This window comes from Hirundo rustica, chromosome 3 (genome assembly GCF_015227805.2).
Source record: "Hirundo rustica isolate bHirRus1 chromosome 3, bHirRus1.pri.v3, whole genome shotgun sequence".
In the NCBI taxonomy this organism is placed as follows: Eukaryota; Metazoa; Chordata; class Aves; order Passeriformes; family Hirundinidae; genus Hirundo; species Hirundo rustica.
Window position 1 is genome coordinate 75,032,833 of NC_053452.1, and position 19,119 is coordinate 75,051,951.

A 19,119-nucleotide genomic window follows, 5' to 3' on the forward strand; every position below is an offset into this window, starting at 1 on the left:
AATCTTATGTGTGTTTTCCTTTACAAAAGCCAAATTATACGTTGGAGGAAACATAAGATTGCATACTTTTTATAGAGCAGTTAATTAAATTAGTTTGTGTGGCAATAGAATGGGAAGGAAGAAGATATATTCTCGAATTTTGTAGTTAAGTTTATTGTTGGGAGGGGCAAGCAGAGGAATGAGGTTTTGCTAGTAAGTTCAGCTGCCCAGATTTGCCGGTAAGTGAAGGTTAGAAACTTAATTTTTGTTTGTGTAATAATGTATAAAAATAGATGTAATTTTACAGTACATGTGAGAGTTGCAGACTTGTATGGAAAACCAGGTAGTGTGATGAATAACTTTGCAGATTTGCATTCTGCTGTGGATATTAGCAAGTGACAAAGGATCATATTGAAAAAAATTGTATTCTTTCTTAAGTGACTTTTACTGCATGTCGTTTCGAGTCATAGAAGATCATTCTATCTACTAAAAATTACCTAGCAAAATAAAAAGATTATGTTGATTCTTGGAAGCTGAAATACATTTTGCAAAAAGACATTTTTGTTATTGGTCAGAAACTTCCTTTCAAATTGGCTTACTTGCTAGTAAGCTCCTTGCAAAGGAATGAAAACTGAATCGCTGACAAAAAAATATTTTAAGGCATTCTGTCATTTTTAACCATGGATTCTTACCTTTCCTGTCCACGTGCTTATTTTCTTGTGAGGTGTAACACAAGTCATCTGAGCATAGAGGATCAAAAGCAGTCCTTGAATAGGTTGCTCTTCCACACTGTGCAGATGTCTTTTCCAGTTTATAACATTATGGCAAGACTCAGAGAAATAAAATTACAGTTTATAATCTTTGATTTGGTCAGGTTGTAACACTGCTAGAGAAATTGGCTTTTAAACCGCAAAGCTACTGACCATTTCAGAGGAAAACCAGGCTGTTTTCCTAAAGGTTGGATTCTCATTGTTGTACAGCGTTGAAAAAAAATCTAAATCTTTAGATAAAAAAGGAATGCCAGACAATTCAGTAGCATTTCATAGAACAGCACAATGAGAACTTGGTAAAAGAAAGACAGTCTATTAACCTTGCTTTTACTGTGAAGACCTTCAGCTGAAGTACCAGAGTTGTATTCAATAAAAAAGGCTTGACCTTGGAATAAAAGTGCGTATTCCTGGAACCCTTATTTTTAATTTTAAAAAAAAGTTGCATTGAAAAGATGAGCAATAGTGCTTACTCCCCTGGCTGGAAAAAAAAAAAAAAATGGATGTCATTTATCATCTTGCTTGCATACCATCTGCACCCCCAGACACAGCTCAGTTTCAGCAAAGGCGGTACAGAAATCCACGTGCACTGCAAATGTTTGAAATGCTGGCAAAACAAATTGATAGGGAACCCACAATAAGTTTCCTTTTGCGAGCGGATGTGTCAGCACCGTGGGTGCTTGTACACCTGGCGCAGTAAGTGGCTCTGCTTTGTGGAATGAATGCTAATGTTTGCCTGAGGAACCTCAGTCACTGCCCGTGAGGCTGCTGCTGAGCAGCCGCGGGACAAAGCAGTGTTCCTTATGGGATAGGACCACAGGTGAGCAGAGCAGGCACAAGGGAAGTTGAAGAAAAGAGCAGCAAGAAAAGGGTGCTTTGCAGGCAAGAGCTGTAGCAGAGGAACAGCTTCTGCTGCCCTGCTTCCCAGGGCTCTAGTGGGAAGGGGGATTTCTAGCATGGGGAGAGCAGGGTGCTGTCGGGAAGCTTTGCCAAGCATGAGGCTGTGTCTGTGTACAGAGGCAACTCTCATCTGTCTGAGAGCTGGAGGTGGATATCATGGTGGGACCAGAGGTGGCACTGACTTGGTGCTTTGGAGAAGTGGTCAGTAGGGTGTGATGATCCGGACGGAGAGCTAGGCAATGGGTTTTGGCAGAATGCTCAGGTCGAGTGTCAATGCAGCCAGATACGCTTTGTCAAAGGAAGAGAAGGTTCCGGGGATCGAGGCACAGCTCAGGTGAGAGTTTCCCTTGTATGGCTGCATCAGAAGGGTCACCTCTGCTGCAGAACTGCAGAAAGTCTGACAGAGGGGCATGGTCTGAATGTGAGTCCCAGGAACAGTGGGATACTCTGTCCCTGCTGTGGATGGACAGGCCTGCCTAGGGCTGGTGTCCACATTACCTGAGAGAGGCAGAGAGCTGAGGGGTCACCATGTCAATTCTCTAAAAGATTAGTTAACTAACGACAGGAGTCTGTCTGAATTTAATTACTTCAGTGCTTTTCACCCATCTTGCTCTCATTAATGTTAACAAGGTCCTTTATAGCAAATATTACTGCATGTGGATGAATGACTTGGACTACTTCTATTCTGTTATGCCGGGAGCTGAAGGTCCTTGCGGGCAGCAGCAGATGACAGCTGTCTTGATGGAATCCTTCAGCTGGGATCCTTTTTTATATACTGGCTTAAAAGTCACTTTTCATACCCAAAGTGTGCACGTTAAATTACAGAATTGCAAGTTTGAGTCGGCACGGGTCCATGAAGCAGTCGTTCAGTGCAAATTCACTTTAAAAAATTACATATTAGCTTTTTGATTAATAACATGCTTGTAGCCTTGGGTTAATCTTGCAGAAGGACCCTCCAGCCGTGATCTGTAGAAGTATTAGCTATCACAGCCATTACCAGCATGTTCTGTTAAGACTGACCAACTCTTCACATGTCAAGTAAACATTCAGCTTCAGGCCTGTCTGTCATTTATCACTGAGCCGGGCACATTGAACAGAGCTAAATTAAAAACTGCTCTCCCTCCTCTGGCTGTGTATATGTACTTAAAAATATCCGTGTATTATAAGCAAGGCAGCAGGTAATGTCTGTAATAGCAAAGCAGCACTTTTTTGTTGCGACTTTTTCACATATACAAAAAATACAGTAAAATGTCATGTGGATTGTGTTTTTAAAAATTATCAAAAAATCAAGAGACAGTAATTAAAACCTTCTGAATGAATGGAGGTTCCTAACTTTGATACCAACATCCAGGCATTTTTCTGATTTTCTACTATTTTTCCTTATCCCTATACTAATTATCCAGCTTTGTGGCAGTCAGATGTCTGGTTCTCATTTATTGTGTTTTGTAATTGCGTATTCATCTGGCTCTTATCACAAAGCTGGATGCTTTGGCTTTGTTTTCCCTCCCTTAAATAATTTATATGTAAGGTTCAGCAAATGGAACCTTGCTACTTGTGTGAAGCTGCCATTTAACCATGAAGTGAAATGCTTTTATTGAGTTTGCCCTGCAGATATGGTCCTCTGTGGCAGTGCTGTCCATATTTGGTGGCTGTGCAAGGAGAGCCAGGTGGTGCTGCAAAGCATAGCACAGTGAAGCGTGGACAGATCTAGGTTTGACATTTGTCATCCTGTACTGCTAAAGGGAAGAGAAAAATCTGCTTTTCCATATGCTTATGCTTTAATTTTTGCCTGCAGTTTTGTCCAGATGGCCCTGTGAACATTGTTTACTTTAAGATGCTGTCCCAGATGTTTTTGAATGCCGATGGATAAATGCAACAACTGTGGTATACTAATACACAAATTATTTCCACAATTTTGGCTTTTTTTTCCCATCTTTTTTTTTTTTTTTCTCTTTTTAACCATCTCTTTTACCCAGCACTACTCTGGATCTCCCACTTCTCTGAGGGGAAAACATCTCCAGTTATAATATTATACTTCTGAGAGAGAGCAGCGCCTTTGAGCTGCGGATACTGAGAGCTCCCATTCCCATACTCTGGTTGTTCTGGAGCTCTGTGGATGGATGATCCTCAGACACTGTAGCATTGCCCTTCTAAGCATGCCAGTTAAAAGGTGTTGCTTCATGTAGCCCATAAAACAGTGACTGTTTCAGGGTATGAGCAGCTCGCTTGTTGTTATTTTATTCAAAACCACTTTGTCGGCTTTTTCAAGGAGAACTCTGCCTTTTACTTTGCCCTTGTACTGTCTTAATTTTCTACCTGAGTGGAAAGGAAAGTAATTTAAAGCTGTGTAAGCACTGTTAACAAGAACATTTAAAAATGGTTTTAAACAGCAAAGCACCTCTAACTCTGTTTTGAAAAACTCTTATACAGTTTGGAAGAATAGTTGTGCCTCAATGGCACTGTAGGGTGCAGGCAGACTGCGTCAGAAGCTTGTTGCCAGATACAATAGATATTTTAATGACTTGTTTTTTATTTAATTTTTTTTTTTTCTAAGCAAGAAGGTATTTAGGAGCGTACATAAAAAAAAACCTTTTGGCATGAGAATTTCATTAACATAAATAGGTCTGTTAGTTATTTCTCAAGAACACTTTAATGAGACTTCAATGTGAAACTCATTAGAACAAATACATGAATTCATATGTCAAGACAGAGATTGTAGCATCACAGTTCTTGGCATCTATTAAGTCCATAACTCGTTTACATTGACGTGCATTGTTAATCAATATTTAAGACACTGCAGATGTCAGTAATGTTCACATTTAGTCCTGCAACCATGACAATATGAAAGTTGCTAGTAGAATTCAAAGCTAAATATTGCTATCTCAAGTCTTTCCATTACCTCTAGGCTACAAGTTAATGACTGTCTAACTTTGCTGTCTCTCATCTATTTAAATAATAAGGGAAACAGGGAATTATGTGGATGTTATAGCATAGTTTTATCAATTTTTTGTTAGATGAAATTAAAACACTAGCATTGTATGTATGTGGATTAGTAATTCCTCAGGCTGTGACAAAGGGAGGTGGGTTGAGGAGCAAATGTAGGGATGGAGTCCAGTTGGGCTGTTGACAAGGCAGCTGGAATAGAACACTATAGTTGATAAAGACTTGGAGTGTGCAGTGGTAACTTTGGGCTACCTCCTTTCAAATGCACCAAAAAGCAACTTTTGGGTGGAGTTTCTGATGTGTCTAATGAACATATATCTCAGCTGCCTATTTTTAATAAGCTAACTAATTTTACTTTATTTATTTCTTGTGTAATTGGCAGTTACAGTCTTATAGGACAGTATGATTATTATGGAAGGTTTTGTTGCATACATGTAGTTGTTGAGGGCATTTTTTTACCCCCCAGGGCTTTATCTGTTGATGCCTGGTTTTTTTGGTTTTTGGTGTTTTTAAGACTGCATACAGCAGCTTAGAGTATTTTCAAGGTATCTTTCACATATGTTAAAATTCATAAACATAGTCATGGAAGGACTTCATTGATTAAAGTATGCAGTTATGTGGTCATATTAATCTATAATTTAATTATAGGTTCATCAAAAATTATACGACTTCGTGAAGAAAACAGTGAAACAAGTGAAATACTGAAAGGAAAAAGCTCGGGTAATGGTGCATCAGTTCCAGTTAAAGGAATAAATAATTTAGGAAATACCTGCTTTTTTAATGCTGTCATGCAGGTAAGATGGAAAGTTCATACCACTTTCTCTTAACAGATTTCAGAAATACTTAATCTGTGTAATCTATGGGCTTCTGAAAAGGTTTTGAGTATTACGAGTCTTCATTCTGTTATCTGGAAGTCCTTTTCAAATTCTTTTTACTCCTTGCTATCCAAGGAGTGTTTCCTGTTATAATGAAAAAGAACTCCTGTATCAGTAGCATTTTGTACAATAATGAAACAAGTGAAAATGCCAAGTTTTACACACTGCGTATGTGTATGGGTTGTACTGTAGCATATGGTTTTATTTGAAGTTCAGCATTATCAGTCATGACTAATGCAGGGTATCTACCATACTGGTGATGTGAATGGTGTGTGCATAATGTGAATGTCTGCACTATTCATTGGCATGATTTTAAACCCTTACAGTTATAAAATTAGTTTTATCAATTATGTTTTTTTTCTGACTAGAATAAGAGGAATGAGCTATACTAATCCACATCTATTGATGTTTAGTGTACAGCCTCAAAAACATCCTCAAAAAAAGCAGCAGTCTTAGTGGGTTTTATATTGCACCATCCTGTTGCTTGTCAGCTGAGCAGAGACATCTGTGTATCTGCAGACAGGAGCAAGCAAGTGAAAGAAGACTGCTACAAAAGTGTTCTGCACTGGCACACCTCACCTTGTGTTTATGATGTTGATTAGAAAACTCATCAAACAGATGGTAAAACTGCAAATTGTTATCTGTCCATACCCAGGGCATCGTAGAAAGTGATCTGCTGTCAGAGTTGACCAAAAATAAAGAAACAAAGCTGAGATATGTTGAGTTGGTTTCTCTCCTAAATTCAGGGAGGTCATTCTTTTCATTGTGCCGAAGCCTTTGTGCTTCATGGGGCAGGATGAAGGTGACTGCAGAGTTTAAAAGAGGCAAATAGTTTCTGATAATAATGTCCTCATCCTTAAAAAAAATTTAAAAAAATCTTGTTCAACATAATTAACGAAGTTATTACTAGTGAACTATTTTGAAATTACAGAAAAATAAGTAAATACAACTTTAGAAACATTCAGAGCAGTGATTTTTTCAGTGGTCTTTCTAGTGGTTGGATCTAAACCTCAGTTACATGTTGTGGAGTATATCTGATTTGGTCTACCCCTGAATCAAGAATATATAACTAAAGAAACTGTGTAATTGAATGATCAGCATGTTTCTCTTTTTTCTTCTTTTTTTTTTTTTTTTTTTTCTTTAAGAACTTGGCACAGACTCACGTACTAAATGAACTGATGTATGAGATAAAGGAGAAAGGAACAAAGTTAAAAATTTGTCATACTTCAGATTCTCAACTGGTAAGTTAAGCACTGAGAAATACAAATGTGGGAAAATGTGGGAAGAAGCTGAAGGACAGGAAATCACCTCTCCATTAAAGGCACACTGTACTCTCCTATTTCTTTCACATTTTAATTGTTTAGCAGGTTTATGTTACCTTTGAACAGATTTCTTTTACAAAAATCATTACTCAGCCCTGGAGAAGGAGGAAGAATTACTTGCTGTCATATTTTGTGATATTGAAGTATCAAATAATATCTTAAGAAAGAGCAGCTGGTTTATTTTTATTTGCTGTTTAATTTCTTCAGCATGAACTTATGATACAGAAAATAGTCTGTTTGGCTCTAGAAAGTGTCTGTGAAATATTTTATTCCAGTCCATCCCAGCCCGTTGAAGGCCTGTGAAGTTTATTACATGCTTCACAGGCCAAGGGATTAAAATGAGAGAAATTTCAGTGAGGAACAAATTTCTTGTCTCAAGTTCATTGCAGGCACATGGGAAAATGTCTCCTGTGGCTATTATCCAGAGGATATTCTGCTGTTCCAGTCATGTCTTAGAGAACTGGGGTTTTGTTATATGTTGTTGGCAATAAAGATAATACCCCTTCCCCTCTGCTAGCTGAAGCAAAGAGTTTACAGAGAATTTTGCCTTAGATTTTTCCTATTTTTTCCTGCTGTTTGCTGTGAGCTTTCTGGTGGCAGTGAGGGTAGAGGAGTGGTATTTTGTTTCAGATACCTCTGAAATGGTGATGATTTCACTGTGTTGCTGTAGTTGATGTGTGAGAACAGTGTGAAATTCACTGCATTGCTGTTTATTTCCTCCAGTGGCAGTTCTGAGCAGCAACATGTTTCACGAAGTCATCTTGAGCCACAACAGAGGTCTGGAGCTTGTTTTTGCCCCAAATGCTTAGCAAGCCAGTGGGGTGTTGGCTTATGCTTTACGTGTAACTTTCACAGCCATAAGGTTGAAAGATTTCTATTTTGTTTCATGACAATACTTACAATGTAAGTAAGGTCTTTGGAGCAAAGACTGTGTTTTCTGGTTATTGTATGCCTGTGCAGAATAAGAGGGCTGCAGTAGTCTAATTATTAGTAGTGTAGAAGCCTGCTGCTTCTTGCTTGGTAAGGAGCCTTTTCCCACCTTTTGTTGGTGTGTATAAAGCAAATACTTTATATTTGTGTGTATCCATAGCGCTTACAGTTTGTGTGGATCTGCTTTCTGGATGAGGCACCCTCTCCAGGTGTTTATCTGGCACTTGTAATCTGTTTTTCTGAGATCAGGTCAGCTAGCAGTGAGCACTGTGGGCACATATGAACCTTGGATCTTGTTAGGGAGAATTGGTGGTCTGTGGTCATTGTGACATGTGGTGTGTAAGCAAGCAGTTGTCCTGGTTTAGGGCAAATTTGTGAGCAAACTTTCAAAGAGGTCCCTCTGAAAAGCAGATTCAAGCAGCCCCTCCCCCAACTGGTTTGGGAAAAGATATCCTTGGAGAAAAGTGGAAAAAACCTGTTTATTTAACAAGAAAAGTATTCACAAGCATAAAAAGTGAATAATATTGACCAGTAAAACCTCTTGCTGTTCTGAAGAGATGGCCAATTCAGAAAGTCCTTGTCAAGGGATGCAGCTCAGCTTGCTCAGTCTCTTATCAGTCCCTCCTGCACTGGAATGCAGCGTCCCAGGCTCTGGTGGGCCACAGGTGTCAACTCCTGGTGTTCTTCTGGGTTTTCAGTCCAGAGCAGGGCTGATTAGTTCCAAGAAAAAGAAATGCCACAGTCCCAGGAACTCCTCTGGCTCAGCTAGCTAAAAACTAGAAGCAAAGGAGAGCTCTCTCCTGCTGTCCAGGCTGCAGGTGACACAGTCCTTGAGAAGGAATGGGGGGGAGCAAGTGCAGTTCCCGCAAACAAACTGTGCACTTCTTTCTCCCCACCTTCGCTCTCGGAACCAGTCCCACAGGTGCAGAGCTAAACATTCAGCATAAACAGAAGAGACAACTGGGGACACAAGCATCATAAAGTCATCCTAGGAGAGCAGGGCAGGACTGTGTTCTGCTTTAAAATTGGCTTGATTGGCTGCTGGCTGGATCCTTCCAGACTCAGAACCTACTAGCTGGGGTGAATGGCATACCAAGAGGGGCTGTGCAGGGTGCACCCTGTGCCTGTCTCCCAGTGCCACAGAGGATTTATGGGATCTGCCATCAGCTCTTGCTGTGAATCACTGCTGGTGCCTTCACAGCTCCTGTGAAAGTTTGTGGAGAAACAGGGTGTGTTCCCGTGGCTGTCAGATGTGTGGAAATTGCAGTGTGTGGCTCACAGATCAGAGAAGCTGGATTCCCCGTTCCTAAGGCTGGGTAACAGAGAGCCACTGAGCACAATCTTATGCTGGCCCACAGAGGTGATCACCTGGGTTGTCTCTCCAGATGAATTTCAGTGCATGTGTAGGTAAGAGTAAAGCAGGTAGGACGAAGGTTGCCTGTTTTTGTGAGAACCAGCCTGGCTCGTTGACATGCTTGTTTCCAAAGCTATAGCTCTTAAATTATTTCAGTCAAATAGGTGACATCAACATTAAAAAAACCAAAAAAACAAAAGCACCCAGAAACACTCTTAAGACTGAAAGTTACATTGCTCTTTATCATGTATCTAGTAACTTGAAAGAAGTCTTGTGTCATTACCTTTGAAATCTGATGTGTAATTTACCTTTGTTTTTGAAGGATCCTTTGGTGGTAAACCTGTCCAGCCCGGGACCTTTGACTTCAGCAATGTTCTTATTCCTTCACAGCATGAGGGAGGCTGGAAAAGGTCCTCTGTCTCCCAAAGTGCTGTTCAGCCAGCTTTGTCAAAAGTATGTATTGTGTCCTCAAGCTCATCTTTCACTTACTTTCTTAATTTTAGTTTCCAGTGATATGTTTCTAAGTGTGTAATATCTGTTGTCCTTTCTAAAGAAGCTGTTGGATTTTTACCAGGCAGTCCAGAAAACATCTTCATGTTTTAAAGCTGAAGGACTCCTTGTGCACGCCAGGGTTGTACCTGCTCTTCTTGTAGTGTGTGGCTCAGTTCATAACCATGGACATTCAACGGGCTTGGAACTGAGTGTGAGGGGGCAGAAGAGGGAATGGTAAAACTGCAGGAAATAGGACCTACCTTCCAGGTTTTGTTTTTTGTTAGCATAAAGCTGTGCTAACACTACCAAGTGTATGTAGGTGTTTTGTAAAAAGGAATAGGATTTTAAATGGGGAACCTCTGCTATGATGTCTAACCTTAGCATCAATTCAAAATTAAAAAGGGTCTAACAAGTAAAGACCTGAAGCAATACTGAAATGGCGTATGGCTCCAGATTGCAAAGAGCTTAAGCCCTAAAGAAACTCCTGTTTCTTGGTGTGGAAAATGCTTACAGTGGTGCTTTTTAGGTACTTTCAATTATGATGCAAACAGTCTTGCTTTTTAAAACACCTGTAGAAGATCTACTTAAAAGTTGATACAAATATTTAAATATTGACTTACCAGTAACAGAATCTGTAGAAGCAGAGTAACTGGAGGATGCTATATACAAATCTCATATTTAAAAAAGAATAATGTTGCATGATAATTTATTTGCTACAGTATTATTGCATGAAACTTTAAGCATTCTGCAGCACAAGAATTAGGAGGAAAGTTGCAGCCTCCTGCCATGAAGTTCCAGGACAAACTTATTAAGCAGGAGTGGATTTAAAATATCGTAGAAAGAAACAAAAGCTTTTAGAATAGAGCAGGGACAAAATAATTCTGTAAAAAAGTAAATTTTATCCTCAAAATTCAGCTTCAGAGATTTAGTATTATATTTTTTCTATTATACTTCCTTTTGATTCTTTTGAGCTGTAATAGGAAATGTGTGTAAAGTTACCTTACAGCATTTTTGAGTTAAACAGCAGTGTTTTTGTTTAGCATTATCTACCTGGAAGAAAAATATATTGGGAAGAAAAGTATATTGTTTTCTCACTCCTCCTTGTATTTCAAAGCTATCTCAAAAAAAAGTGAATGTAAGAATTAAATTTGGCTGAGAAATGGAAAGAAAATTATTGAATAACAACAGTAGTTGTTTTTTTTCCCAGTGAGTATTAAGGATTGAAGGGAAGAATGATGTAAAACATATTTTGAAGCCCACCTTAGCAAATTCATTGTGAAATAATCACAATGCAGTGCATTTCAGATGGCATGGTATTTTTAGAAGTGACAGGTATTTTGTGTCTGCTTTATGTGTGTTTGTGCAGTCAGCAAGTGATATCAGTACTAAATCAGCTATCTAGTTCTTTTGTTGTTGTCTTTTGATCATTAAGATGTGCATACACTTTAACTAGCTGCTAAAATGGAAGCATTTTAATGTTGTCAGCAGACTTCTGCTATTTAGACATACATCTGTCAGCTCCTACCATCTCTTACTTTCATCCCTATTTCTTACTTTTGTTATCTTTGCATAACACCACTTAGATACCAATCCTTTACTAGCTCTACTATCAACAACAAGAGTGTCAGCCACATCCTGTTAGTGAGAAGTTAGATGTTCAGGGGTAGTAAGGAGCTGGACAGGTATGACAGAAGGTTTTGGTCTTTGGATTGTTTTCTCATTGTTGGTGACAGAACAAGAAAAGGGAGGGTTTCAGAAAATTCAGCTCTGTGTAGTGGTAAAAGTAGAAGAATGGGAAATCTTTATCTTTGCAAGCTGAATACATTTACTATTTATTAGGTTTAACAGTATGAATGCAGCGTTCTGCCATTTTTACAAAGCCTTTTTCTTTCTTTTGTTTTAAAGTTGGCTTTCTAGTTTTCATCAAAGTTGAAATGCAAGAGAGAGCAGGGCAAGATAGCAGGAGTTTCAGCAAGGAAGAAGTCTGTGTTACTGCAGCGTTCTCTGTAAAAATGCTTCTTGAATGCTGCCAAGATGTCGTGTTAATGAAGTAATCCTAGGGGCAGGCACTACTTGTGGTCTTCATATTGCATTAGCACAAACTCTTTTTATTTAACAAACAAAGTTCAAACAAGTTTCCTAAAGAGAGGACCGGATGATTGTGTAAAAGGAAGAACTACACTGACACAACTACTGGAGAGAAGGACATGGAGGAAGGCATTACTCTTCTGATAGTAATGTTTTGGGTTTATATATATTACATGAAAGTTTGCTGACTCCAGTTGCAACCTGTTTTTCTTTTTTTTTTTTCTTTTTAATTCATTCTTTCCCCATCACAGATCTTGCTGTCTTGATGCAAATATACAGTATATCACCATACTTTTCTTCAGTAAAGAATGTATGAGGGTGATTGTACAGATAGTATTGGATAGAAAAGGGTGCAGATGCTGCCTTGTTCAGCTGCAGTTCTGGCAACTCCGTGAGAGGGATCCCAAACCCTGCAAGTGGATAGATGTTCACTGCTCAAAAGCAGTAAGACAACTGGAACACAGTCATTTTCAACTGCAAACTGCTTCTTTAAGAGTCTGAGGGGATCATGGTGTGAAGTTCGTAATCCTGTGTATAAAAGGACATTTGTGGTGCTCTTCTTTTTTTATTAAATGATAAAATAAAAATATGATACCAAGTGTTAATTTTATCAAGTGGTGGAGTAGCCAGGTTGAAGAAGGGGAGAAGAAGAAAAGAAGTGGATGAGTCTTTCTATAGCAACTGTTTAGCGTCTGGTACTAATTCATCCACTGTTAATTTTGTTAGTGTTGCAGCTGTCAGATGTTTTGCGAGGACAGATTGTGAGCATAGCTACGGGGCCCTTCTGTTGGTTTTCCACTATGCTGAATATCAGGACTGCAGACTTCTGACTTATCTGGAGACTTAGTGACTAACGCAACGCTCATGTATTAAGAGGACATAAATTTTATTTCCTTTATTAATTATGATTCAATAATTTTATTGGTGGAAGAAAGCTTAGTTTTGTGTAGCAAGTAAGTGTCACAGCATATAAGTGATGAGTCCAGAAAGGAGTTACAGAATTTAGCTGCTTCAAGCCTCTATTAAATAATTATTAACAGAGATATTTTATTGCTACATTACCATGCAGAAAAAAATACTTCCCTTACAAAGATTTTATTGGTGTTCACAAAATCTACATAAGTCTTCCTTCTCCAAAGACTGTTATTCATCCTTCCTTCTCATATGTAGAAAGTAAAACTTAAGGCAGAAGTGGGACTGGCAGAATGGAGGTCATGTGTGGTTAGGACTGTTGATATTAACAGAACAATAGTTTTGGAGGGGAAACCTAAACAATTCCACATTTACCACTTCTGAGAGGAAATGCTAAGGAAAACTAAGGTGATGTTATACAAGATATAGGAGATAAAGGAAACGGGATTTTTCTCATTAAGGAGTCTTTTTGAGCCTTTTCTTTTGAAGTAATACTGCTTTAGGAAAAATATCTTAGAAAATATTTTTTGCTTGCTTATTTTTCCCATTTGACTTTTACCATTTAAGTAAAATAGCAGCAGAACACAATTTATCTTTCCCTGACCAGTAGTTACCAACTATTCTGTGTCCTTGTCTTGCTTCCATGTGCCTTGCTGGTGGTGCTGCGTCATGTTGAGGAGCTCTGACGGAGGAGATTACAGCTTCTCTGGACAGTGGCAGTTGAGAGATTGCAAGTCTTATTTTTTCAGCAAATTTTGTCAGAGTTTTCATAATTTTAGGAAGAAGTTTATGAGTGCAAAGTAGACAAATTGCATGTAAGAGTGTATGTTGGCAGCAATCATCTGCACATGTTCCTGAACTTTATGTTCACTTCTGCTCCAGAGGATGACCTGTGTAGCATTTTGGAGAACACACGTATTTTCAGTATGTGGTATTGGTGGGCTGTGTAAGCAGAGCTTACAGAAAAATGAAGAAGAAAACCAGTAATTTTATTAGGTACATTGGCAGTGTATTCTCCATTTGGGTTAACCAGAATTTAGGGAGGGGCAACAAAAATAGGCAGCCTTTATATCAACAGGGATTTGAATATTGGGAGTTTAGGCAGGAGAGAACATGAAAAGAAGACATTACAGCAAGAGAAGACAATGAATGATAAATCAGCTGTGCTTTAATTGCCCTCCTAAGAGTTCAAGGAACTGTCTATGAAACTGAAAGGCAACAGATTTAGAGCCAGGGGAAAAAAAAGGGAGTTTTTAAAATATTTTATAGGGCTAACCTATGGAACTTGCTGTCAGAGCAGAATGATGTTGGAAATCTTAAAGGACTCAAAGGAAGGAAGAATAGATCTGGTGCATTGCAAGAAAGTAGAGATATCTCATTTTCCCTTTTGGGGGAAGGTGAGACAAAAAAGATGAAATAAATCGGCCAGGACATCCAAAGGAGAGCTAAGTACTGTCTATCCGTGCCCTTCAGATAGTACAGCTGTGCCTGGTGTTATCTGTTACTTACATGTGGAGGCAAGCCCTTGTTTGGTTGGGCTCCTCCCAAGCACCTCCTACCGAGCAGAACTCTAGTGTATGTACTGCATTAAAGGATTCCTGTGCATGTTGCCTTACAGAAAAAAAATCAAATATTGTCTTCTGTTTCCAAGTGCCTATTGTTGTTTCTAAAGTTTTCCAAGGTATTAGGCTATCTTCTGCACAAAGATAGTAATTCTTGAAAGGATGATTTTGGAAAAGATTTTTATTAGAGACAGTGAAAGTATGTCAGCTCTGTGCAGTATGATCGAATGACTTTCATTGTATCCCAGTTCTGCTTTAAAAGCATAGTTTAATTTCCCTCAAATTTATATAATATAGGAATTAAAACTATTAGGTTCTTTTTTTCTTTGAAATACGATGTTACTATGTAGTTTTTGTTATTGGAGCATTCTAGGAAGTAGATCTTCATGAAAAGTATTTCATTAACTGACAGTCAAGCAATTATAACTGGTCTCCAGATGAGCAACGAGAGGGTAGCTAAGATGTCACAGTTGTCCTTCACCACTTATGGCCATTAGCAGGAGTTCAACCTGTTCTGTCATTATCCTGCTGACACTGTACAACAGGTTGTATCGCATTGGCACTGGCTTCCATATGTCAGCACATCTGTGAGCGGTCAACTCAACCAACCATCTCCAAGGCCCCCACTTTTGCCAAGGATATTGCTTGAAGCATATTTTCAAGGAGACGAGAGCACACATCTTTTAGTTGTCAGATTTCTGTGTATCAGCATGGATTAATTCCTTTTTCTTCTCTCATACTGGTTTATAAGTGTAGGAAGTTTCCAGTAAATGCATTGTGAGGTGTGAAATTTCCGCCTTTCTTTTTATTGTTGTTTTTTTGTTTCTCTTGTGGCTTCCCTTCTCAAAACAAATGCACTAATTTCAAATGTTTTTCCACAAAACGTGAGATATTTAGAATTATATGCAACATTACATAGCATACTTTGTACATGAATGACTGATTAAATATATTTTAAGCTGTGTTAGCAATGACATAATTTGTCAGTCCAAGTAAATGACTCAACCTTACAGGGAATCTTTACAAGTCACTTTCCCTACCACTTCACTTTTAAAGTGGTAGCTGTTACATTCCCATCGTCCTTGTTTCCATTAATATCAGGCATATAGATTTAGTGCAGGCCCTGAGAAGCCTAAATAATCTTGTACTTGTAAATGCACTGTAAATCAAAAAAACCCAAAACAAACCAAAATGAAAAACTTCCATGGCTGAATTATTTTCCTCCTCCCTAATTTAAGCTAATAAAACTGTGTGTAATATGCAGGTAAATTATTTTACTTTGAAATACAAATTACTACCTGAATTTTCACCTGAAGTGATTTTCTGTATACTCATCAGTGGGAGGTTGCACTGCAGTAACAAAAAGTATGTGTGGGGCTTTTTCCTGATTTGCACTGAAGACTTAGTCCTGTGAGGTGTCTCTGCAGTAAAAAAAACTCTCCTGTAACAGTGACAGAGTTTTTGCTTGCTCCTTTGTCAAGTAATTATGAATTTTTCTTCCCTTTTATTATAGTATCTCTTGCAAAAGTCCTGCTTTCATTGCAAGAAAAAAAAAAAAAAAAAAATCCTATTAGTACCAGGATCCAGAACGTGTATATATTGCTGTACTAGAGCTATTAATGTGCCTGTACAGGAGGAGATGGGCTGAATATACTCATTGATTCTCACTGCCTGAGGAAAACAAGAAATTTCTCATAAATTAATGATAATACTGTGGCTAACTCACCAGATTTCTCAGAATTTAACTGATTTTGGCATTTGGGGTTTTTCAGATTCCTGGATGTTCAATGAGAGAAAACAGTTTTTATGAATTGAAAATTGAAACTGTGCATGCATGCAAATGTGCATGCAGCTACATGTGTTATTTACTTTTTAATCTGTATTGGGTGTTTTATTGGAACCAAAATAAAGGTTCAGTGCTTTTCAGAAAGTATTTGCAATTTATAATCAAATTTATTAGAAGTAAAATATGTGATTTTAATAGACAAAAAGGCATTTTAGGAATATTAAACAAAATATTTAAGTTTATTTCCATTTTTTAAATCTGAAAATAGTTTTTGAGGTTGACTTGCTTATGAAAAAACAAAATCACTTTCAAAAGAATGTTTAAAAAAGTCACCCACTCTACTGATTCCAGATTTTATAGTAAGCCTCCCAGTACAGTAGCATCATTAAATCATTTTAAACCGGGGGATATTGTCAACTTTGTTTCAAAAACTAGACATGAAGTGCAAATGTGGGAGTATCTTATTTGTAAATGTGAGCATTGTTGTATCGCATATGCAAATTGATATTTGCATATGCAAAATACATTATGCATTTGCATAAGCAAATGTATAATTTTAGGCATTGACCTTAGATATCTGCGTTGTCGCCTTCAATTCCTTCTCCAGGAGGCACTTCTCCAAGTGCCTCCAGGGAGCAGTTCAAAGCTGGGACCCCTCTATCACTATCCTGCCTGTAGCCCATGTCTGCTGTGCCCTAACGTGGCATCTTGACACCTTGCCCAGCTTTGCATTTTACTGTGGTAGGCACGTTGCACATCTGGAGTGTTTCTGATCACCTTTAATTTCTCCTGTCCATGAGCAGAAACTTCTAAGGCAAATCTGAGCAGCTTTAGTGTATGAGTGGGATGAAGCCTCACTAACCCTCAGGAACCCTGAACAGCTGAAGAGCTTTGCTGGGCAAGTGAGATCATTGTGCTAGGGGAAATACCAGTATGTATTTGCAGCTCTGAGTACTGGCTAGCCACAGCACACAATCCGCGGTTCAGAGTGAAAACTGGTTCAATAAAATCAAGGAGCTGAGCGAGTGGTTGGTTTTTCTGGCAGCTCTGCCAGTTTGATAAAATTCCTGTTTGAGCTGTGCTAATCCAGGTGTCCCCTGTTCTGGGTTTTGGAAGGGATGTGCATGGTTAGGCCTGTGTGTGCTCACCTGTCTGCAGCAAGAGTTACAGCTGCCATTTGGTGGCATTACTGGGAATTCAAAAATCTACCCATTGCAGTTATGAGTAACTTGCTCTAGGGGACCCTGCTTGGGCAGGGAGGTTGGGTTAGGTGGCCACCAATAGTCTCTTCCAACTCCTTGTGATCCTGTGGAATTTCATTTTATATTAAGTAGTTTGAGACTATAATTAAAGATCTAAAGGGTAACCTGCCTGGAAAGACAGGTATAGTTTGGTCAGTCAGTTACATTTAATGTGAATAGAGATGTGTTAATAGTGAATACCATTCACTCATTTAGGGTTGCAAGATCCTGAAGGTTTAAACTATTTATTTTATTAGAAGCCAGAGGCTGTGGTAAGGAGAACATCTTAAGGATCTATCCATGTACTCATAAGTTTATTTTTTCTAGTTTCTATGCAATCTACGCCTAAAAATTATTATATTTAGAGTACATTTAGATGCTGTGAATAGTAAAAAAAGAATTCAGTGGTTCTTGAATGGTATTGATTGATGCTACTGAATGGCTAAAGTGTTAGCCCTTTGCAGTTGCTTAAAAGATCACTAGTGTAAACAGGAGCATGGTCAGACACAGATGTTTTTCCTCTTCTGGCTTCTGAGGGTGATGTGATGCTGCTGGTGATCTAAAAGGACTGTTCATGCACATTTGAGATTTCTCCTCGATTGAGAAAAGGGTGAAATAACAAAAGAGGTTAAGCACTTGGAAAATCTTCTTTCTATCTCTTCTATGACATTGGGAATGTCTGGTGGTACAGAAGCACTGGTGTAGTCTGTCAGGAAAGGGCTGCTAGCATGGATGAGTTGCATAAAGAGTTAAACTCTACTGGCAAATCTGTATTTTAGTCAAGCCATGCTCGACAGAGTCAAACTGCAACCCAGGTTCAAGTGCAGCCTTGTTGGCAAAATTGCCTGCTGCACCAGGAGCTTCCTAAAGCCCCAGGAGATTCTGCAGGGATTGTACCTATTTGTACCCCGGCATCCAACAAGTGTCTGATGTTGACATTGTCTTGTTAAGAATCTCCCAAGATAATTTTAAATTCTTTACTGTTTCTTTCATAGGGCTCCTCGATTTAAGGGATTCCAGCAGCAAGACAGCCAGGAGCTTCTGCACTATCTGTTGGATGCAATCAGGATTGAGGAGACAAAAGTAATGTCTTTGTGTGTCTTTTAAAAGTGAACTAAGAGTAACTGCTTCAATGTTCTTCATGTTCCCAATGTTTTAAAGATGTACTTAATGAAGTAAGAGTGTCTATTTTCATTATCTTGAGAAAAACAATTTTTAAAAAAGATACTTAATTATGTTCATGTTGATTTGTTAAAATAGTTGATTGGAATCAAAGTTTCAGTTAGTAGTAGGAATATGGTAAGTAGAACAAGAGAACTTTGGGAATCCAAGTTGTTTGCCTTTAAAAAAAAAGAAAAGTAGGGGAAAAAAGGACATCTGAGACATCAAGAAAGAAAAGGTAGGACCTCTGCATTAGCTGACAAAGTGAATTTTTAAAGCTTTGGAACAAAAATCAGCAGTTCTTAGCTATGGGCCTGCCCATAAGTTTTGTCTGAAAATTTTCTCTGAAAACTGGGGGGCGGGGGGTGGGGGGGCAGGCAAGGTGTGAAAATCTTGCAAAGTTTCTTGTGTCTCTTGAAAGTGTGAAGAACTCCTTATTTTATCAATAAGTTGCAGCTTTTCATTGCTTAGAATCTACATCCAAGTATGCGAAGCGTAGAAGCAGTTTGTTATATTGAAAATGTCCCTGTGTGAGGTTTTTTTGTTTTTTTTCCTTCATTACTTGTGCTTCCTGCATTGTTCATGCAAGAAAGGGAGTGCTTAGTTGCTATTTTGACCATCAGATTTAATCTAGTTTACTCTTGGACCTCTGGAAAAGTCATTCTTTTCAGATGATACTTTGTGGTATATGGCCTTTTCTAGGCCTCCTCTAAAGGAAGCCCTTAAATCTTGTATTGACCAGAGTACTTCCTCTTCCCTTTCATTTAGTAACCTGATGAATGTAATGATCCTGAGCTGAATTATCTC

General features: G+C 38.5%; 1 protein-coding gene across 4 annotated transcripts in view; it reads left to right on the top strand.

The window, feature by feature from the left end:
- The window catches only part of USP45 (ubiquitin specific peptidase 45), a 51,838-nt gene that overhangs the window by 18,345 nt on the left and 14,374 nt on the right, over nucleotides 1-19,119 (top strand). For all 4 annotated transcript variants that reach the window (XM_040060462.1, XM_040060466.2, XM_040060464.2 and 1 more), the window contains exons 6-9: nucleotides 5,238-5,383; nucleotides 6,610-6,705; nucleotides 9,393-9,523; nucleotides 18,147-18,234. In XM_040060462.1, the coding sequence (XP_039916396.1) occupies nucleotides 5,238-5,383; nucleotides 6,610-6,705; nucleotides 9,393-9,523; nucleotides 18,147-18,234 (461 nt within the window). The remainder of the gene's footprint in view (nucleotides 1-5,237; nucleotides 5,384-6,609; nucleotides 6,706-9,392; nucleotides 9,524-18,146; nucleotides 18,235-19,119) is intronic.